This window comes from Medicago truncatula, chromosome 3 (genome assembly GCF_003473485.1).
Source record: "Medicago truncatula cultivar Jemalong A17 chromosome 3, MtrunA17r5.0-ANR, whole genome shotgun sequence".
Lineage (NCBI taxonomy): Eukaryota > Viridiplantae > Streptophyta > Magnoliopsida > Fabales > Fabaceae > Medicago > Medicago truncatula.
This window is the reverse complement of record NC_053044.1, coordinates 2,560,736-2,575,417: the sequence shown is the minus strand read 5'-3', so window position 1 is coordinate 2,575,417 and position 14,682 is coordinate 2,560,736. Positions and strand designations below refer to the sequence as shown.

General features: G+C 31.9%; 1 protein-coding gene and 1 long non-coding RNA gene across 2 annotated transcripts; one reads left to right on the top strand and one right to left on the bottom strand.

Moving 5' to 3' along the window:
• The first annotated feature begins 5,530 nt into the window (after window positions 1–5,530).
• Window positions 5,531–9,787, top strand: LOC120579311 (uncharacterized). The gene is made up of 8 exons (XM_039831242.1): window positions 5,531–5,602; window positions 6,007–7,326; window positions 8,035–8,416; window positions 8,503–8,764; window positions 8,853–8,942; window positions 9,015–9,105; window positions 9,198–9,264; window positions 9,379–9,787. The coding sequence occupies exons 2-8, from the start codon at window positions 6,028–6,030 to the stop codon at window positions 9,381–9,383; spliced, it is 2,196 nt and encodes a 731-aa protein (XP_039687176.1). The 5' UTR covers window positions 5,531–5,602; window positions 6,007–6,027; the 3' UTR covers window positions 9,384–9,787.
• Window positions 9,788–10,488: 701 nt separating this feature from the next.
• LOC120579694 (uncharacterized) lies at window positions 10,489–13,603 on the bottom strand. The gene is made up of 2 exons (XR_005645447.1): window positions 13,296–13,603; window positions 10,489–11,482 (listed from the first exon to the last, which is right to left on the bottom strand). It is a non-coding gene; the product is annotated as an uncharacterized lncRNA (long non-coding RNA).
• Window positions 13,604–14,682: the final 1,079 nt, after the last annotated feature.

The following is a 14,682-nucleotide window of genomic DNA, read 5'->3' as shown; positions in this document are numbered from 1 at the left end:
TAGCAACAAGAAATCTGACTATGGAAAAGTTCCAAAGTTCAATGGAGATCCTGAAGAATTTTCCTGGTGGAAGACCAACTTTTATAGTCATGTCATGGGCTTAGATGAAGAACTATGAGACATACTAGAAGATGGTATTGGTGACTTAGTCGTTGATGAATAAGGAGATGTTATTGATAGAAGAAAACATATTCTTGCTCATAAGAAATTCTACAAAAAGCAACACACAATCAGAGGAGCACTTGTCAAAGCTATACCTAAAGCAGAGTATATGAAGATGAGTGACAAATCCACTGCTAAGTCAATGTTTTCTTCTCTCTGTGCTAACTATGAAGGTAGTAAGAAAGTCAGAGAAACAAAAGCTCTTATGCTTGTTCATCAGTATGAGTTGTTCAAAATGAAAGATGATGAAGTATTGAGCAAATGCACTCAAGATTTCATACTCTGGACTTTAAATACTGAAGAAAAGCTATGTAGCCTCTGATCATGTGAGCAAGATACTAAGAAGCTTACCTGCAAGATGGAGATCAAAGGTGACTGCTATTGAGGAAGCTAATGATTTAAACACTTTAAGTGTTGAAGATCTTGTCAACTCTCTCAAAGTTCATGAGATAAGTCTTAATGAACATGAACCTTCTAAGAAGAGTAAATTCATTGCTCTACCATCAAAAGGGAAGTCATCAAAAACTCTTAAAGTTGTTGAATCTGAAGAAGAATCACCTGATGGAGATTCTGATGAAGATCCTACTAAGAAGATGGCTATGCTTTCCAACAAGCTTGAGTATCTGGCAAAGAAGAACATGAAGTTTCTGAGTAAGAAAGGTGGATATAAGAATTCCAAGAGAGAATATCAGAAGGGATGATTCAATTGTAAGAAGCCTGGACACTTCATTGTTGATTGCCCTGATCTTCAGAAGGAGAAATCAAAGGACAAGTCAAAGAAGTCAAGCTTCAACACAAGGAAATTCAGAAAGCAGATCAAAAAGAGTTTAATGGCAACCTGAGAAGATTTAGACAGTGATTCAGACTCTGAAAAGAAAGATGCTAAAGTAGCTGTTGGGTTAGTGGCTACTGTGACTTCAGAAGCAGATTCTGATTCTGATTCCGAAAATGAAAATGAGATATGTCTAAGAGCAAGAGTAAAGCAAAAATCATGGTACCTAAACAGCGGCTGCTCAAGGCATATGACAGGAGAGAAGTTTATGTTCAAACGAAACACAATTTGTTAAGAATGGTTAGTAAAAGGTTCGAAACATAATTCTTTGCCCAGTAAAGACAAAACCATGTGTCAGCAATTTATTGGATCAGACGTTCAACCGGAAAGGTGAATCAGACTGGAGCACAACCCATTAATTGATGAACAATTTTTATTTTTTTTTGGTAGGTAGACGAAATGGCAAAGCCATTATAAACTCACACACATAAGTGGAGGTATCGGGGTTCAAACCCCGATCATGACATCCGACCTAACAATTTCAGCATTTTGCCAGTTGAGCTAGGACAATACTTGTCTGATATACACCGAACATGAGCGACAAAATCCTAAATTTCAAACCCCTCTTGCCACCAAAAAAACATCAGATAATTAATTTAGTTAACCAACCCCACTAACACAATAGCTATATGTATACTTATATATCACTATAATATACCACTATAATGAGTACAAATGCTAAGTTTGAATTTTCCATAAAAATTGCACTTAACCACATTGTGGGAAGATATCCAATAATCTAACATGAGTGCTATTATGAGAAATCGAATAGTTTGATGATTGTACCAATACTATGTTGAAGGTAGCATTAATACATATCCAAATTCCTTAAAAAAAATTGAATGGGAATGGGCGATGCTCATATACATATTTATACTCATGCACGTGACAAATTATAATTGAAGTGTAATATATATTGACAAAATTTATAAGTAAGCCATCCAAAATTTTCATTATTTTGAAAGCAAAATCGTAAAAGTTATTTGCATGAAAATAGTAGTTTATTTTGTGCACACATTTTAGATCACTCGTTAAAAAAAATAAAAAATGCCATATGACTCAAACTACCATAAACGTCATACTTCAATCTTTAAGTTCAAACTAAAGCATGTTTTAATGATAGATCATAACATCTACATCTCTCTTCGTCTAAAAGGATATAAACATCGAATCAAATGCTAAATAATTACTACAACAGAGCAAACATTTGTTCCACTGCTACTTGTGTTCTTTCCTATATAAATACATGAAGAATATGGTTGTGTTTGGTAACACAAAAAAGCTAACTTATAGCTTGTTTGATTAACTTATAAGCTCGTTAGATGAAAACGTGGCGTGTTTGGTAACAAGCTTTTTTCATGAGCTTATAGCGTTTTTTGAAAAGCTATTTCAAGTAGCTTTTTAGCTTATAGCTGATAGTTTTTTTATATTTTCTTCCAACTTTAATCCTATTAATTTGAATTAATTATTTTTTTAATTAAACAAACTACACATGTTCCTCTTTATAACCGTCCCATTTTTTCCCTTAAAAAAAATGTCACGTTGTTTTTTTTAAGGAGCACTTTATATATATATATATATATATATATATATATATATATATATATATATATATATATTTTAGGAAATGCTTTATATTTTGCTATAACTAATCTGCCTTACACCACACAAAAAAATAACTAGCCTATTTTTTTTAAAAGAAAAAAATAACTAGTCTATTTTACGTTGTAAAATTTTATATATTCTAGCGCACATTTTCTTTCCATCTTTCTCTTATTTTTGGGATTCATAAAGCATAGATCAAAATTGTCGGTGAAATTTTTTTTAGGATTAAAGGTCGAAGAATTTTTTTATGGAGACTAAGACCAAAAGTTTGAATATTTATAGGGACCAAAAACATATTTAACTATAATTAAAAATATTAAAAAATAAATACATTACAAAAAAATGTGCGTGTCTATATGTACATTAAAAAAAAAAATGTCTTTTTATGTTATTTTATACTTATCAGCCACTTTAACAGCTAATTTTATCAAACACATTATTTTTAATAAGCAAGCTTTTCAGCTATAAGCTATCAGCTATCAGTCATCAGCTATCAGCTAGCTTTTCAGCTATGAGCTAGCTTATTAGCTATCAGCTAACTTGTAGCTTATTTTTACCAAACAGAGCCTATATCTTGTTTACATTTTAGACAACAAATAACCTGCACAAACCACTAATTAAAGCTGATAGTTGGCAATGATTGACATTTCAACTTCACAAATTAGCTGTGATATTAGAAGACATACAAATCCATAAATTGATATAGGTCTTATAGTTGATGTCCATCTAAATTTGCTTCCTCGGTAAAATAAAATATGAGGCAACATGGCATTAAGAAATATAGTATGCTACAAATGCCAATAACCTTATGTATTCTTTTTACATGGTTTCGTTAATTTACAACGCATTATCTACATATAACCAATTTCCTATCTTGAGCAAAATTAAAAAATATCCTTCAACGATGTAGTGAAGACATGATGAAGCTAAACTATCGAGAAAAAGTTTTATATGTTGCCTAATTCATCTGTTCAACACCAACATCTACAATGTTGCTTGCCTCTTTTGGCCATCAAACAACCACAAATTATTCAAACACACAAGGCTATAAACATATATATATATATATATATATATATATTTATATATTGTTGATTGAATAAAAATTTGAGAATTATTCTCATATTCTTGTAAGCTACCTCACCAAACCAAAAGTGCATGACGTGGTTTTCTTTGTTTCAATGCTCAGAGCTTTCCCAAACAAATGTTTACAAAGTGATCTACAAAACCTTGATGAACAAAATGAAGCTTTTCAAACTCACTTGCTTTTATCCGATAACAATTTAGTTTCATTCTGCATTGAGTTTGAGTGGAAAAGAGACCTAACCAATTTTAAGAACTCATTCAGTGCCGGAAACGATTCAACGATGCTTAAATCGAGTCCTTCAACTCACATTCGAGCTCCGAAATCATCGACATGCTTCCAAAATACACCTACTACGATGAAAACAATGATAATGAGGTTGAGGGGGTTGTTTGATCTCCTCCTGAAAAATGAAACTTTTTCAGATTTTTGTCATTTGTAGTATTGTGGTGCTATCCAATTGAGAAAGTGAAACATGAAGCTGGAGATTTATTTCGGTGGTTTCTTCCATTACGACGATGTTAAGGACAACCATGGAAGCGGCAACTATGGATTCATCACCGGTGAGAATGGTCTTGCCCTTTGTTTTCTAGAAGACACGTTAGATTGTGGGAGAGAGAGAAATTCGTGAAGACGTAGTGATTTTTTTTTTCCGCTCTATTTAGCATTATGTTTCTTCAATGCCGTATCTCTGCAGCCAATAAATAAACACATGCATCCCTCCGAAAATGATACTCCATGAAGGAAAATAACCTAAAACTTGTCAACAATTCTGCAATAAATAAAGATGAACAACCAATGTTTATAGTTATTTACTCAACTGAAAAACTGTGAAAATTGCAAGAGGTTAGAACAAACGTAGTAGTTGAAGGATGCAAACAAAATAAGAATAAAATCATGTAATAAAAACTTGTTGGATCAAGATGGTAAAGAGGAGAGGTCGTTGACCTGATACATGGAAGAAGACAAAACATTATTTTCATTTTCATAACAGATGCAAACTTCCAAAGATGAAAGTGAAGTGAGGCATACAACGCATTGAAGAGAAAAGAAAGGATTAATGTGAACTGGAGAATTAGTGTCATTCTTATTCAGAAGAAAGTTTGCAGCAGACAAAGGAATTGAAAGGATTAATGTGTGAGAAAATTGCTCTCAATCGGGTTTGTATCCTTAATTAAATTAGTATGTTGGAAAAACAAAAAATGTGGAAATTGAATGGTTGGAGGTACCTTGGGAAGAAGAAGTGGTGGAAAGATCCTATAAGACTGATTCGGGAAGATCCTATATAACACATGTATACATGAGCATGGGAAAGAGAGTAGAATAATATGTGCATGAGAAGAATAACAATCATATTGGAAACATAGAAATGAGGATAGGGTATTAAATGTCATCGGCAGAACACTACTACACACTTGACATTTAGCAACACAAGCGTGCAACAAAGAAAATAATTGTTACTGTTTAACCATTTTTAGGAACATTTTTAAAGAAATGTTACTAACGTAACACTATTTTCTATACTGTGAGGGAAAAACACACAATGAACCCACTTAACACTATTTTTAATTAATATATTAATACATTATTTCAATTTTTGATTACATGTCACACTTATATATCTCTCAAAAAAATGTCACACTTATATTTCATTTTATGCTTAAAAAAAATGTCACACTTTTCATCGTTCTCTCTTCACCATCTTGCTTCACCGCCGAACCCACCATCGCGCTCCACCGTCGTGGATTCTCTCTCCACCGCCAAACTCAATTGAGCTTCACCGTCAAATCCACCTCTCTTCACTGTTAAACTCATCACTTCATCGTCGAACTCTCACCGTCGAATCTCACCGTCGAATCGTCGAATCTCACCATCGAGCTACACAATTCATCCATCGAGCTTCACTCTTTCTTTCTAAGGTAACATTTCTCATATTTTCTTCTGTTATTCGCCTTCGTTTCTGCTTCCGCGCTTTCGATTTCGTTTAGATCTCATCAAAATTATCGTCGATCCATGCTGTGTTTCTGTTATGAATTGCAATTTAACTCAATTTTTTGAGTTATGAATCGAAATTAACTTGTATGTTTTCTGTTTGATAAAATGCTTCAACGAAATTTTTAGTGTTTCAGAATATCCAATGGAATTTTGAGTTCTTGTATGTTTTCTGTTTGATAAAATGCTTCAATGAATTGCCATTTTAAGATTTGTTTGATGAGGCAGAGAATGACATAGTTTTAGATATAGTGATGAATTGTTCTAGATTTAGTTTATGGTGTTAAGCTTTGTTACTAACAAACGATCTTTATATATGACTACAATGCAGAGGCAGAGAGCATCTATAAGGATGGATAAGAGCTGGTTACATGAGAAGAGATCTTCAATAAGGTACTTGTATGGCTTGCATAATTTTCTCGATTTTGCATTTCGTACTGTAGCTGAAGGGAATGAAATATTGTGTCCATGTAAGAACTGTAAGAATTGTAGTTGGGGTAATCGAGAGGATGTGTTTGAGCATTTGTTTTGTGACGGATTTGATGCAAGTTATAAGAAATGGATTTTTCATGGAGAGGGACTATCTTCAAGAAAACCCTATGATAAAAACCATGAAAAATATAACTTGCACGATGACTTGGATGGGCTCTTAGAGGATACTTTTATTGAAAAGCAATTTAGTAACGGTGAGTTTGATGATATCTATGATGACGATAGTGAAGATCTTGATGAGGACGCAACTAGGTTTTACAAATTAGTACATGATGCGCAACAAGAAGTATATCCTGGTTGTAAAAATTTCACTAAGTTATCGATCATTGTTCGTTTGTTGCACATTAAGAATCTTTATGGTTGGAGCAACTTGTCATTTAATATGTTGCTACAACTATTAATTGAATTGCTTCTTGAAAACTCTTGTTTACCATCAACTTTCCAAGATTGCAAGTATATCATTAAGGACTTAGGTTTTAGTTATGAGAAAATTCATGCTTGTCCTAATGATTGTATCCTATATCGGAAGGAATACGAGAATGAAGATACATGTCCTAAGTGTGGTCTTTCTAGATACAAAAAACGTGAGGTTCCAAAATCTAACAGAAAAGTACCTTGCAAGGTAACTTCACCTCCCATTCCAGCTAAAGTTTTGAGATATTTTCCTTTAAAACCAAGAATCAAGAAGTTGTTTATGTCTTCAAAAACTGCTCATTTAATGAAATGGCATCATGAAGGTCGGACTAAAGATGGAAAACTAAGGCATCCAGCAGATTCTATTGCCTGGAAAACATTTGACTCTCTACATACGAATTTTGCATCTGATCCTCGAAATGTAAGGCTTGGGTTAGCGAGTGATGGATTTAATCCTTACAAAACTATGGGCAGCAAATATAATATTTGGCCGGTAGTTTTAATGAATTATAACTTGGCTCCATGGGAGTGTATGAAACAACCTTACTTGATGCTATCTTTACTTATTCCCGGTCCTTCTTCCCCGAAGAGAAATATTGATGTCTATTTGGAACCTCTAATTGATGAGTTAAAAGAGTTATGGGAGAGAGGGTTTGAAGTTTATGATGCTTCTAGCAAACAATTATTTGAAGCACACGCGGCATTACTTTGGACTATAAGTGACTTGCCTGCGTATACTATGGGGGTGTTTGTTTCCTGGTTTAAAAAATTATTCCCAGGAACATGGAGGTTGGAATTATAGATTCCTATGTTTGTTACAAAGTTAAAAAAATAACTCCCGGGAATAAAGAATTCCTAGGAAAAAAATAACTTCCACTTACCCATGATTTTATTCCCAAAGAAAGTGGACGGGAATAAAAGATTCCCATGTAAATGGTACTAAAATGGAAATAACTACCCATATACCCACTATCACAAACAATTCCCATGAATCTGACAATTATTTACCAAACACCATTTTCTAAAAATACTCAGGAATAAGATGCCCATTATTATTTCCCAGGAAAGATTAATCCCAGGAATGAAATTTTAAACCGTCAAACAAACGCCCCCTATGTTGTCAGGTTGGAGTACAAGTGGAAAGTTGGCATGCCCTGTATGTAGTTATGACACATGCTCAATGTACTTAAAACATAGTAGAAAGACATGTTATATGAGTCATCGGAGATTTTTAGACCCCAAACATAGGTGGAGAAAAGATAAAAAAGGTTTTGATGGTAAAAAAGAAATTAGAGTTGCACCATTTCCATTATCAGGGTCTGCCATATTACGAAAATTAGGTAATAGGCAAAATTAATTTGGGAAAATTCGAAAGAGGAAGAGAAAAGATAAGGATCCATGGACAAAAAAGAGTATATTCTTTGAGTTGCCATATTGGAAGACTAATGTGCAGCGTCACAATCTTGATGTGATGCATATAGAAAAGAATATATGTGAAATTGTAGTTGGAACGCTATTGAATATAGAGGGAAAATCAAAGGAGCATCTCAAAGCTCGCCTTGATTTGGTGAAGATGGGAATAAGAAAAGAAATTCATCCTATAAACATAGGGCCAAATAAGATATTACTGCCACCTTCACAATTTACAATTTCATCAAAAGAAAAAGATATATTTTGTGGTGTTTTAACTCAGATACACCAATGTTACCCGAAAATAGCAATTCCGACCCTGTTTAGCATTCCAAAGACAAATGATGTGCAAGCTGATGCACGTTCTTTTGTTGAGATCAAAGAAGGAAAAGAAGAAAATACTCATAAAAAGCTACGTGAGAAAGGTAATTCAAACTAGTTTTCATAGTGCATAGTTTCACTTGGTTAAATCACTAACATATTTTTTTAATGTTTTTTTTGCTTATTGTAGAAATTCAACCTGTGGACAACCTCGCTGAAGTGAAACCGAAGAAACACACACAGAAGCCTAGGGGCCTATGTCCAAGTGGCTCAAAGCCTGAAGTCCTTGAAGTGCAACAGGAGAAACCACGCATCATAGGAAATAAGCGTAAGGTCTCATGGGGCTCCATGTTTGAAGTGTTTGGTGACCAAGAGAAAATTGCCTCCAGCCCTCATCTAGCACCAAAATCAGTTGACCAAGAGGAAGTCGTTGATCAGTATATACAAAAGAGGTAAGTTCACTCCACATAATTACTTTTTTTACTTTATAGTCGAAAATTTTAGGAAAGACATATTAATTTTCATTTTAAAATTATATAGCAAGTCAAAAGAACACCAGGCCAAAAAAATCAAAGTTGAGAAGGATCATGATATGCTTGAGAATCCGCCGAGTTCTTTTTCTCTCTTATGGTAAATCTTCTTTGCTTAATATATTTTTTAGTTTTGCGTTATTTATTATTAAGTTAAAAATGTATATTTCAGGGATAAGTTTGGCAAAAATTTTAAAGAAGTAGATCGAAATTCTGGTGTTAATAAAATGGCTATTAAAGCATGGAACTCCATGAGTAATGAAGTAAGTCCTCTAGTATATAACAACACATGCAATGCAATATGATCAACTTAAGTAAGATTTGTCTTTTAAAATTGATTATATTATTTAATCAGGATAAACAACATTATTTGGATAAAGCAGCTAAGCGCAAGGCAAAACATGAGAAACTTAAGAAAAAAGGTACTATGTTTATCCCAAATTTAATTGATTTTGTGTTATTGAACTCAATTTCTAATAATATTCTTATTTTATGAATTATCTTTGCTTATTCTTTTGGTGTGTTTGATTGAATAGGCTGACTAGAATTGAATTGTTATTCATGTGACGCCTTAAGATTAGTGGCCACTATGAAGACATCCTCCACTGAATCTATGATAGCCACCAAATTCTGCAATCTTGCAGGCAGAACATTATGAAGATGATTGCGGATAAGCAACGGCACAAGACAAAGGAGATTAAAGAGAAGGCTTGCATTTCTCATGTGCAGCTTGATGACCTTAAAGAGAAGGGGAAATTGTGTTGGATGAAAACTTAATTGTAATCATTTTTGTATGTAATTCAAATTGTGTTGTATAGTTTAAATTGTGTTGCATAGTTTATTTTCGTCATGCAAGAATAAGAACAGAGAAGAGGGGAACTTTTATAGAGTATGTAATTCAAACTAGTTATTAAAACTTGTATCTAATATTGGTTAATTCAAATATGAATGAAGTCTAAGCAAAGACAAATTTAGTAAATTAAAAAAAATTAGTTTAGACAATTTTGCGACACTTTTTACAACTCCTCAAAAATTATAAATGTAACACTTTTTTATTGTTACAAGTGATACAAAAAGTGTTACAATAAGGTACCATTTGCGACACTTTTTGATTGTTACAAATAGTACTATAAAATGTAACTAAAACACTTTAGTAACACAGGCTTTACCTAACAATTGTTCAAGTGTTGCTAAATTTAATTAGTAACATTTTTCTTGATTTAGTTACAATTTTCAAGTGTTACCAATTGCCATTATTGTAGTAGTGGGAATGCAAAGGCTGTGGGAGGAAAGTTTAAAAATTGAATCAGCTTGCTGAGTAGGAAAGCACTAACTCAGATTAAATCAAAGGATGAGATGCATGCTTAGCCAAATGATAGATCCAACGGCCTCCCTTGTTTTGGAGCCAAAATCATTTAGGTTTAGGGTTTGCAAAGTCATTAGCAATGTTAATTAAGATTAGATATAAGTATGATATATATATATATATATATATATATATATATATATATATATATATTAATCAAATTTAATATTTAACTAATACACAAATAACAAACTATTTTAAATACATGCCTAAAATCGATAACAACCGACCTACATGATTCTAACTCACGTGTAAACAATCAAATTATGTATCAAATTAATTCAAGAGAAGATAAATGCACTTTTTAATAACATTCATCCTTAATGTTTAAATCGCGGTACTGGTTCCAAACAAAAACAACAAAGAATATGAAGAAAACCAAGTGTCATAGGATGTGCCAAACATACTAGTTATAGTATGCAATTTTTGGTCGTCTTCTTTTTTATTTCATACGCTTTTGGTGTCTCTTCCATGTTTGGTCGAACAACAGGTTCAATGAAGGAGAATGACTTCAGCATAAATTTTGTAACACCCGCTTCAAAAATACATATCTTATTATTATGAGTTTGTATCTAGGGAAGCTGTAAAGTCATTCAATAGCTGGATGTTTATGGAAAATAAACATTTCTACCATGTCATTAATTACAAACTAATTTATTGGGAAAAAAATATACTTAATGCATTGTTGAAATTCAAATTTGTGTTGTAATGTGAGATAGGTGGTTGGAACACTAATGACAATCATTAAGGCAACATTGTCACCAATTTTTTAGGGTTAGAGTTTGCAAATTAGGTTTGGAATGTTAAGAATGGTTAGATAATAAGGATAAGGATACACATAGGATGTATTGTGTCTTGGTCCCTTGAATGAGGAGTTTTAAACAAATGCATCACTATATAACTTTAGTTTCTTATGTATCTTTTAGAATGACATGTTTTGAGCAGTAATACTGGTTTGTATCTTGTGTTATGGTTGTCCAGAACATTTCTTGTGCCATGACTTGTTATCAATAAATTTTATTATTTATTTTTGCAAAAAAAAAAATGTAATGGAACTAGAGACGACCAAACCACCGGGAGTCTAATGCATTTAGACAAAAATTATGCAACTATACATAACCACCACCAACATTACTTGCAATTCTTACATGCAAGTATGCAACAGTCGTAGACTAGTACAATATTAGGTGATACTCGTATAAGAATAAAATTTGAATATCAATCGGAAGGATATAATGGCGAGAATATTTCCATTTTCCAACACCTGATTCGTTCTGCTTATAGAATAGAAAAAAAAAATTAAAATACAATCTAATTAGATAGCCGGTAGGTGAGCAAAAGTATTCTAATATGGCCGCAAGATCAAAAAATAGTGTTGTGCGCACACACATAAATAAACATTTTTTAATAATAATGAAAATTGATAATAAAAAAAATGATTGAATATTTTGAGGATAATATCTTTATATTTGCGTTCAAGCACTATTTATTTAGTTTCGTGATCATAAAAGAATACCTAAGATGAAGCAATGACCAATTGTATGGTCTAATTGTACAAGCGTGTGTTGATTAGATACACACCAAGTATACACACCAAATACCTAGCATAAGCCTAGATAATGCAACTATCTTCATGAATTAGAAAGTATGAGTCTATTTGTGAAAGTGTTAGAAAATTATATATATATATATATATAATTCTCACCTCATTACTATTACCAAAATAATTATCATCAAATAGATTCACCAAGTGTATAAGCATCACCAAGAATAACAAACATTATCATGTGCACATTTCTATACAATTCACAATATTCACTGATCACATAGATCACCAAATTCGTATAATTCATCAATCACATTTCACATAATTCACCAAGTTTCACAAATGCACATAATCACGAAATCACAGTCAAGTATGACACAATTTCACCAATATCAAATGTATGCAATGTTCTATACTCTTCTCTAGATGCATGTGGTACCATTAGGATTCCGAAGATAATTTTACCGTTAATGAATACACCAACATAATAAACATCACCAATTATGTTTTGCAGAAACTATGTAATAAACATCACCAATTATGTTCTTCAAATCACCTCAATATGATTATGAATGCATGAACTTCAAGTAAGGACTTGACAATGAACAACTCACCAAACTATATTAACATAATAATCATCACGAATTATATTTTTCACCAATATTTGTATTATCAAATATTTACATCCATACAATCAACAAGTCATCATCAAGTTAAAATCACCAAAAGAATCATCAAACATCCTTATAATCATCACCAAACATCATCATAGTTCATTATCAACAAATAACACTTTAAGGAAACGTTAAAGTTTCACAATCACATTTTACATAAAAGACGGGGAACAACCCACACCAAGACATTCATCATATTAAACACTCAATCATCATTGATTCATTCACATTCTACATACTAACATGAATTCAAAACCTCATACTAACATGGGGTTTTGTATTGGGCAACTCACCACAACGAGTTACACCAGAACAGGTCCCCTGTTCTTGGTTGTTCCCTCTCGGGAACTCTCCAATTTTCACCCAAAATCCTTGTTTTTAATCCCCTTTGACCCAAATTCGTTCCCAAAACTTGTACATTAGTTTATATACATAAAAAGATAATCAAAACAACAACCAACATGGAATCATAACATCAATTTTTACCAAAATCATCATTATGTTCATTTTTCATTCAAACTTCACAAACAACCACACCAATTCAAACCCCATCAACATACAAACATAAACAAATATTCATGAAGTGAATTTAAACATGTTTCAACAACAATCACTCACAAATTCACGATTTACACTCAAATAAACAAAAATCATCAAAATCACTTAACAACAACAACAACTATGAAGTTTAAGCACATAACACAACAATTTCATGAAGTTTATCATACTCACAAATTCACTTGAATTAGGAGCACAAATTTCATCATTCAAAAATCACAAAAGTCACAATAAACATAAAAGCACTTAAACCCATAATTGAAAATAATAGATTATAACTTAGCTATGAAAGGAAACCATCTCCCTTACCTTTAGTCTTCAAGAATCATAATTTTGGCTTCAGTTTAGCTACTAGCTCTTCAAACCCCAACCTCTCTCTCTTTCTTTAGCTTCCTCTTCTATCCTCTTGATCCACTTTCTCTCACTACCTCTTATGTTTTTGTGAAATGAATAATGAAGATTTACCTTAATTCTCACAAGAGTTATGCTTATATACCACCTTCTAATTGAGCTATGTTTTTAATTGTCATAATAGGCTCAATATTCTTACCAACTAATTCACCAAAGTTACTACTAACTTAAACCCTTAAAATACCAAATAATTACCGTCTCTAAATAATTACCCCAACCTACTAGTAACTTGGTAAAAATAATTATTCTCACTCAAAACACCAAAAATAACTCTCTTAATAAAATGACTAATTCACCCTTTCTCATAAAAAGACCAAAATACCACTGAGTCTAAAAATGACTAAAATACTCTTCTAGGTCAAAATATCATGATTTCTATAATACAATATATGTCATATCTTATTCTTACATATGTATTTTCATGAATTGATTTTTGATGACTTATCTAAAAATCATATTCGATGTATTTCAATATAAATATTTTAATTCAGTTTTATCGTTGATAGGATTTCAACAAAATAAAATAAAATAAAAATCATATTTAACAAGAGAATAATTGTGTGAATTGTTAATAAATTAACAATAAATTCAAAATTGATCTAAAAAGGGATTTACATATTTTGTTCCTAAACTAATATTGAACATGTTCTTGGCATGAATATTTTGTTTAATCATTGTTGAATGTCTACCTTGTTGCACCTGCAAAATTTGGAGACAAAAATAGAGATATAAACATCAATGACATACTAGTATATGTTTGTGCATAAATATGTTGCATGAATACTTCTCTTCAGACTCATCTTATGTGTTTAGAATCTCTTTTAAGCATGAAAACTTGAAAGATAAGTACCTAAGAGAACTCACACAAGCACACTTACAGATAAGTTTAAACACATACTTGATTATGAACATGCGTGTTTTCCAAATTCTAAATATATGTAGTTGATTTCTATTATAATGAGAAAATCATATTGCATATTCATTTAAAGATGTTTACCTATTGAAAATATTTAGAAAAATCTTCAACATGAAAATCTTCGAAGAGAGAAATATTTTTGACATGTATCAAATGACTCTGATTTCATCGCTTCGTAATGAATTATTTTCTCTCGTTTTAAAAAATTGTTGAAAATGATCAATTGATCATAATTGTCATTATTTAAATGATAAACTGAAATGCATATTAATCATGATACATGTTTGATTATGTTTGATAAAAGAATATGACTTCGCAAGAAAACATGATTCTTATGTGTAATAAACACGGTCATCAACTACCACATGG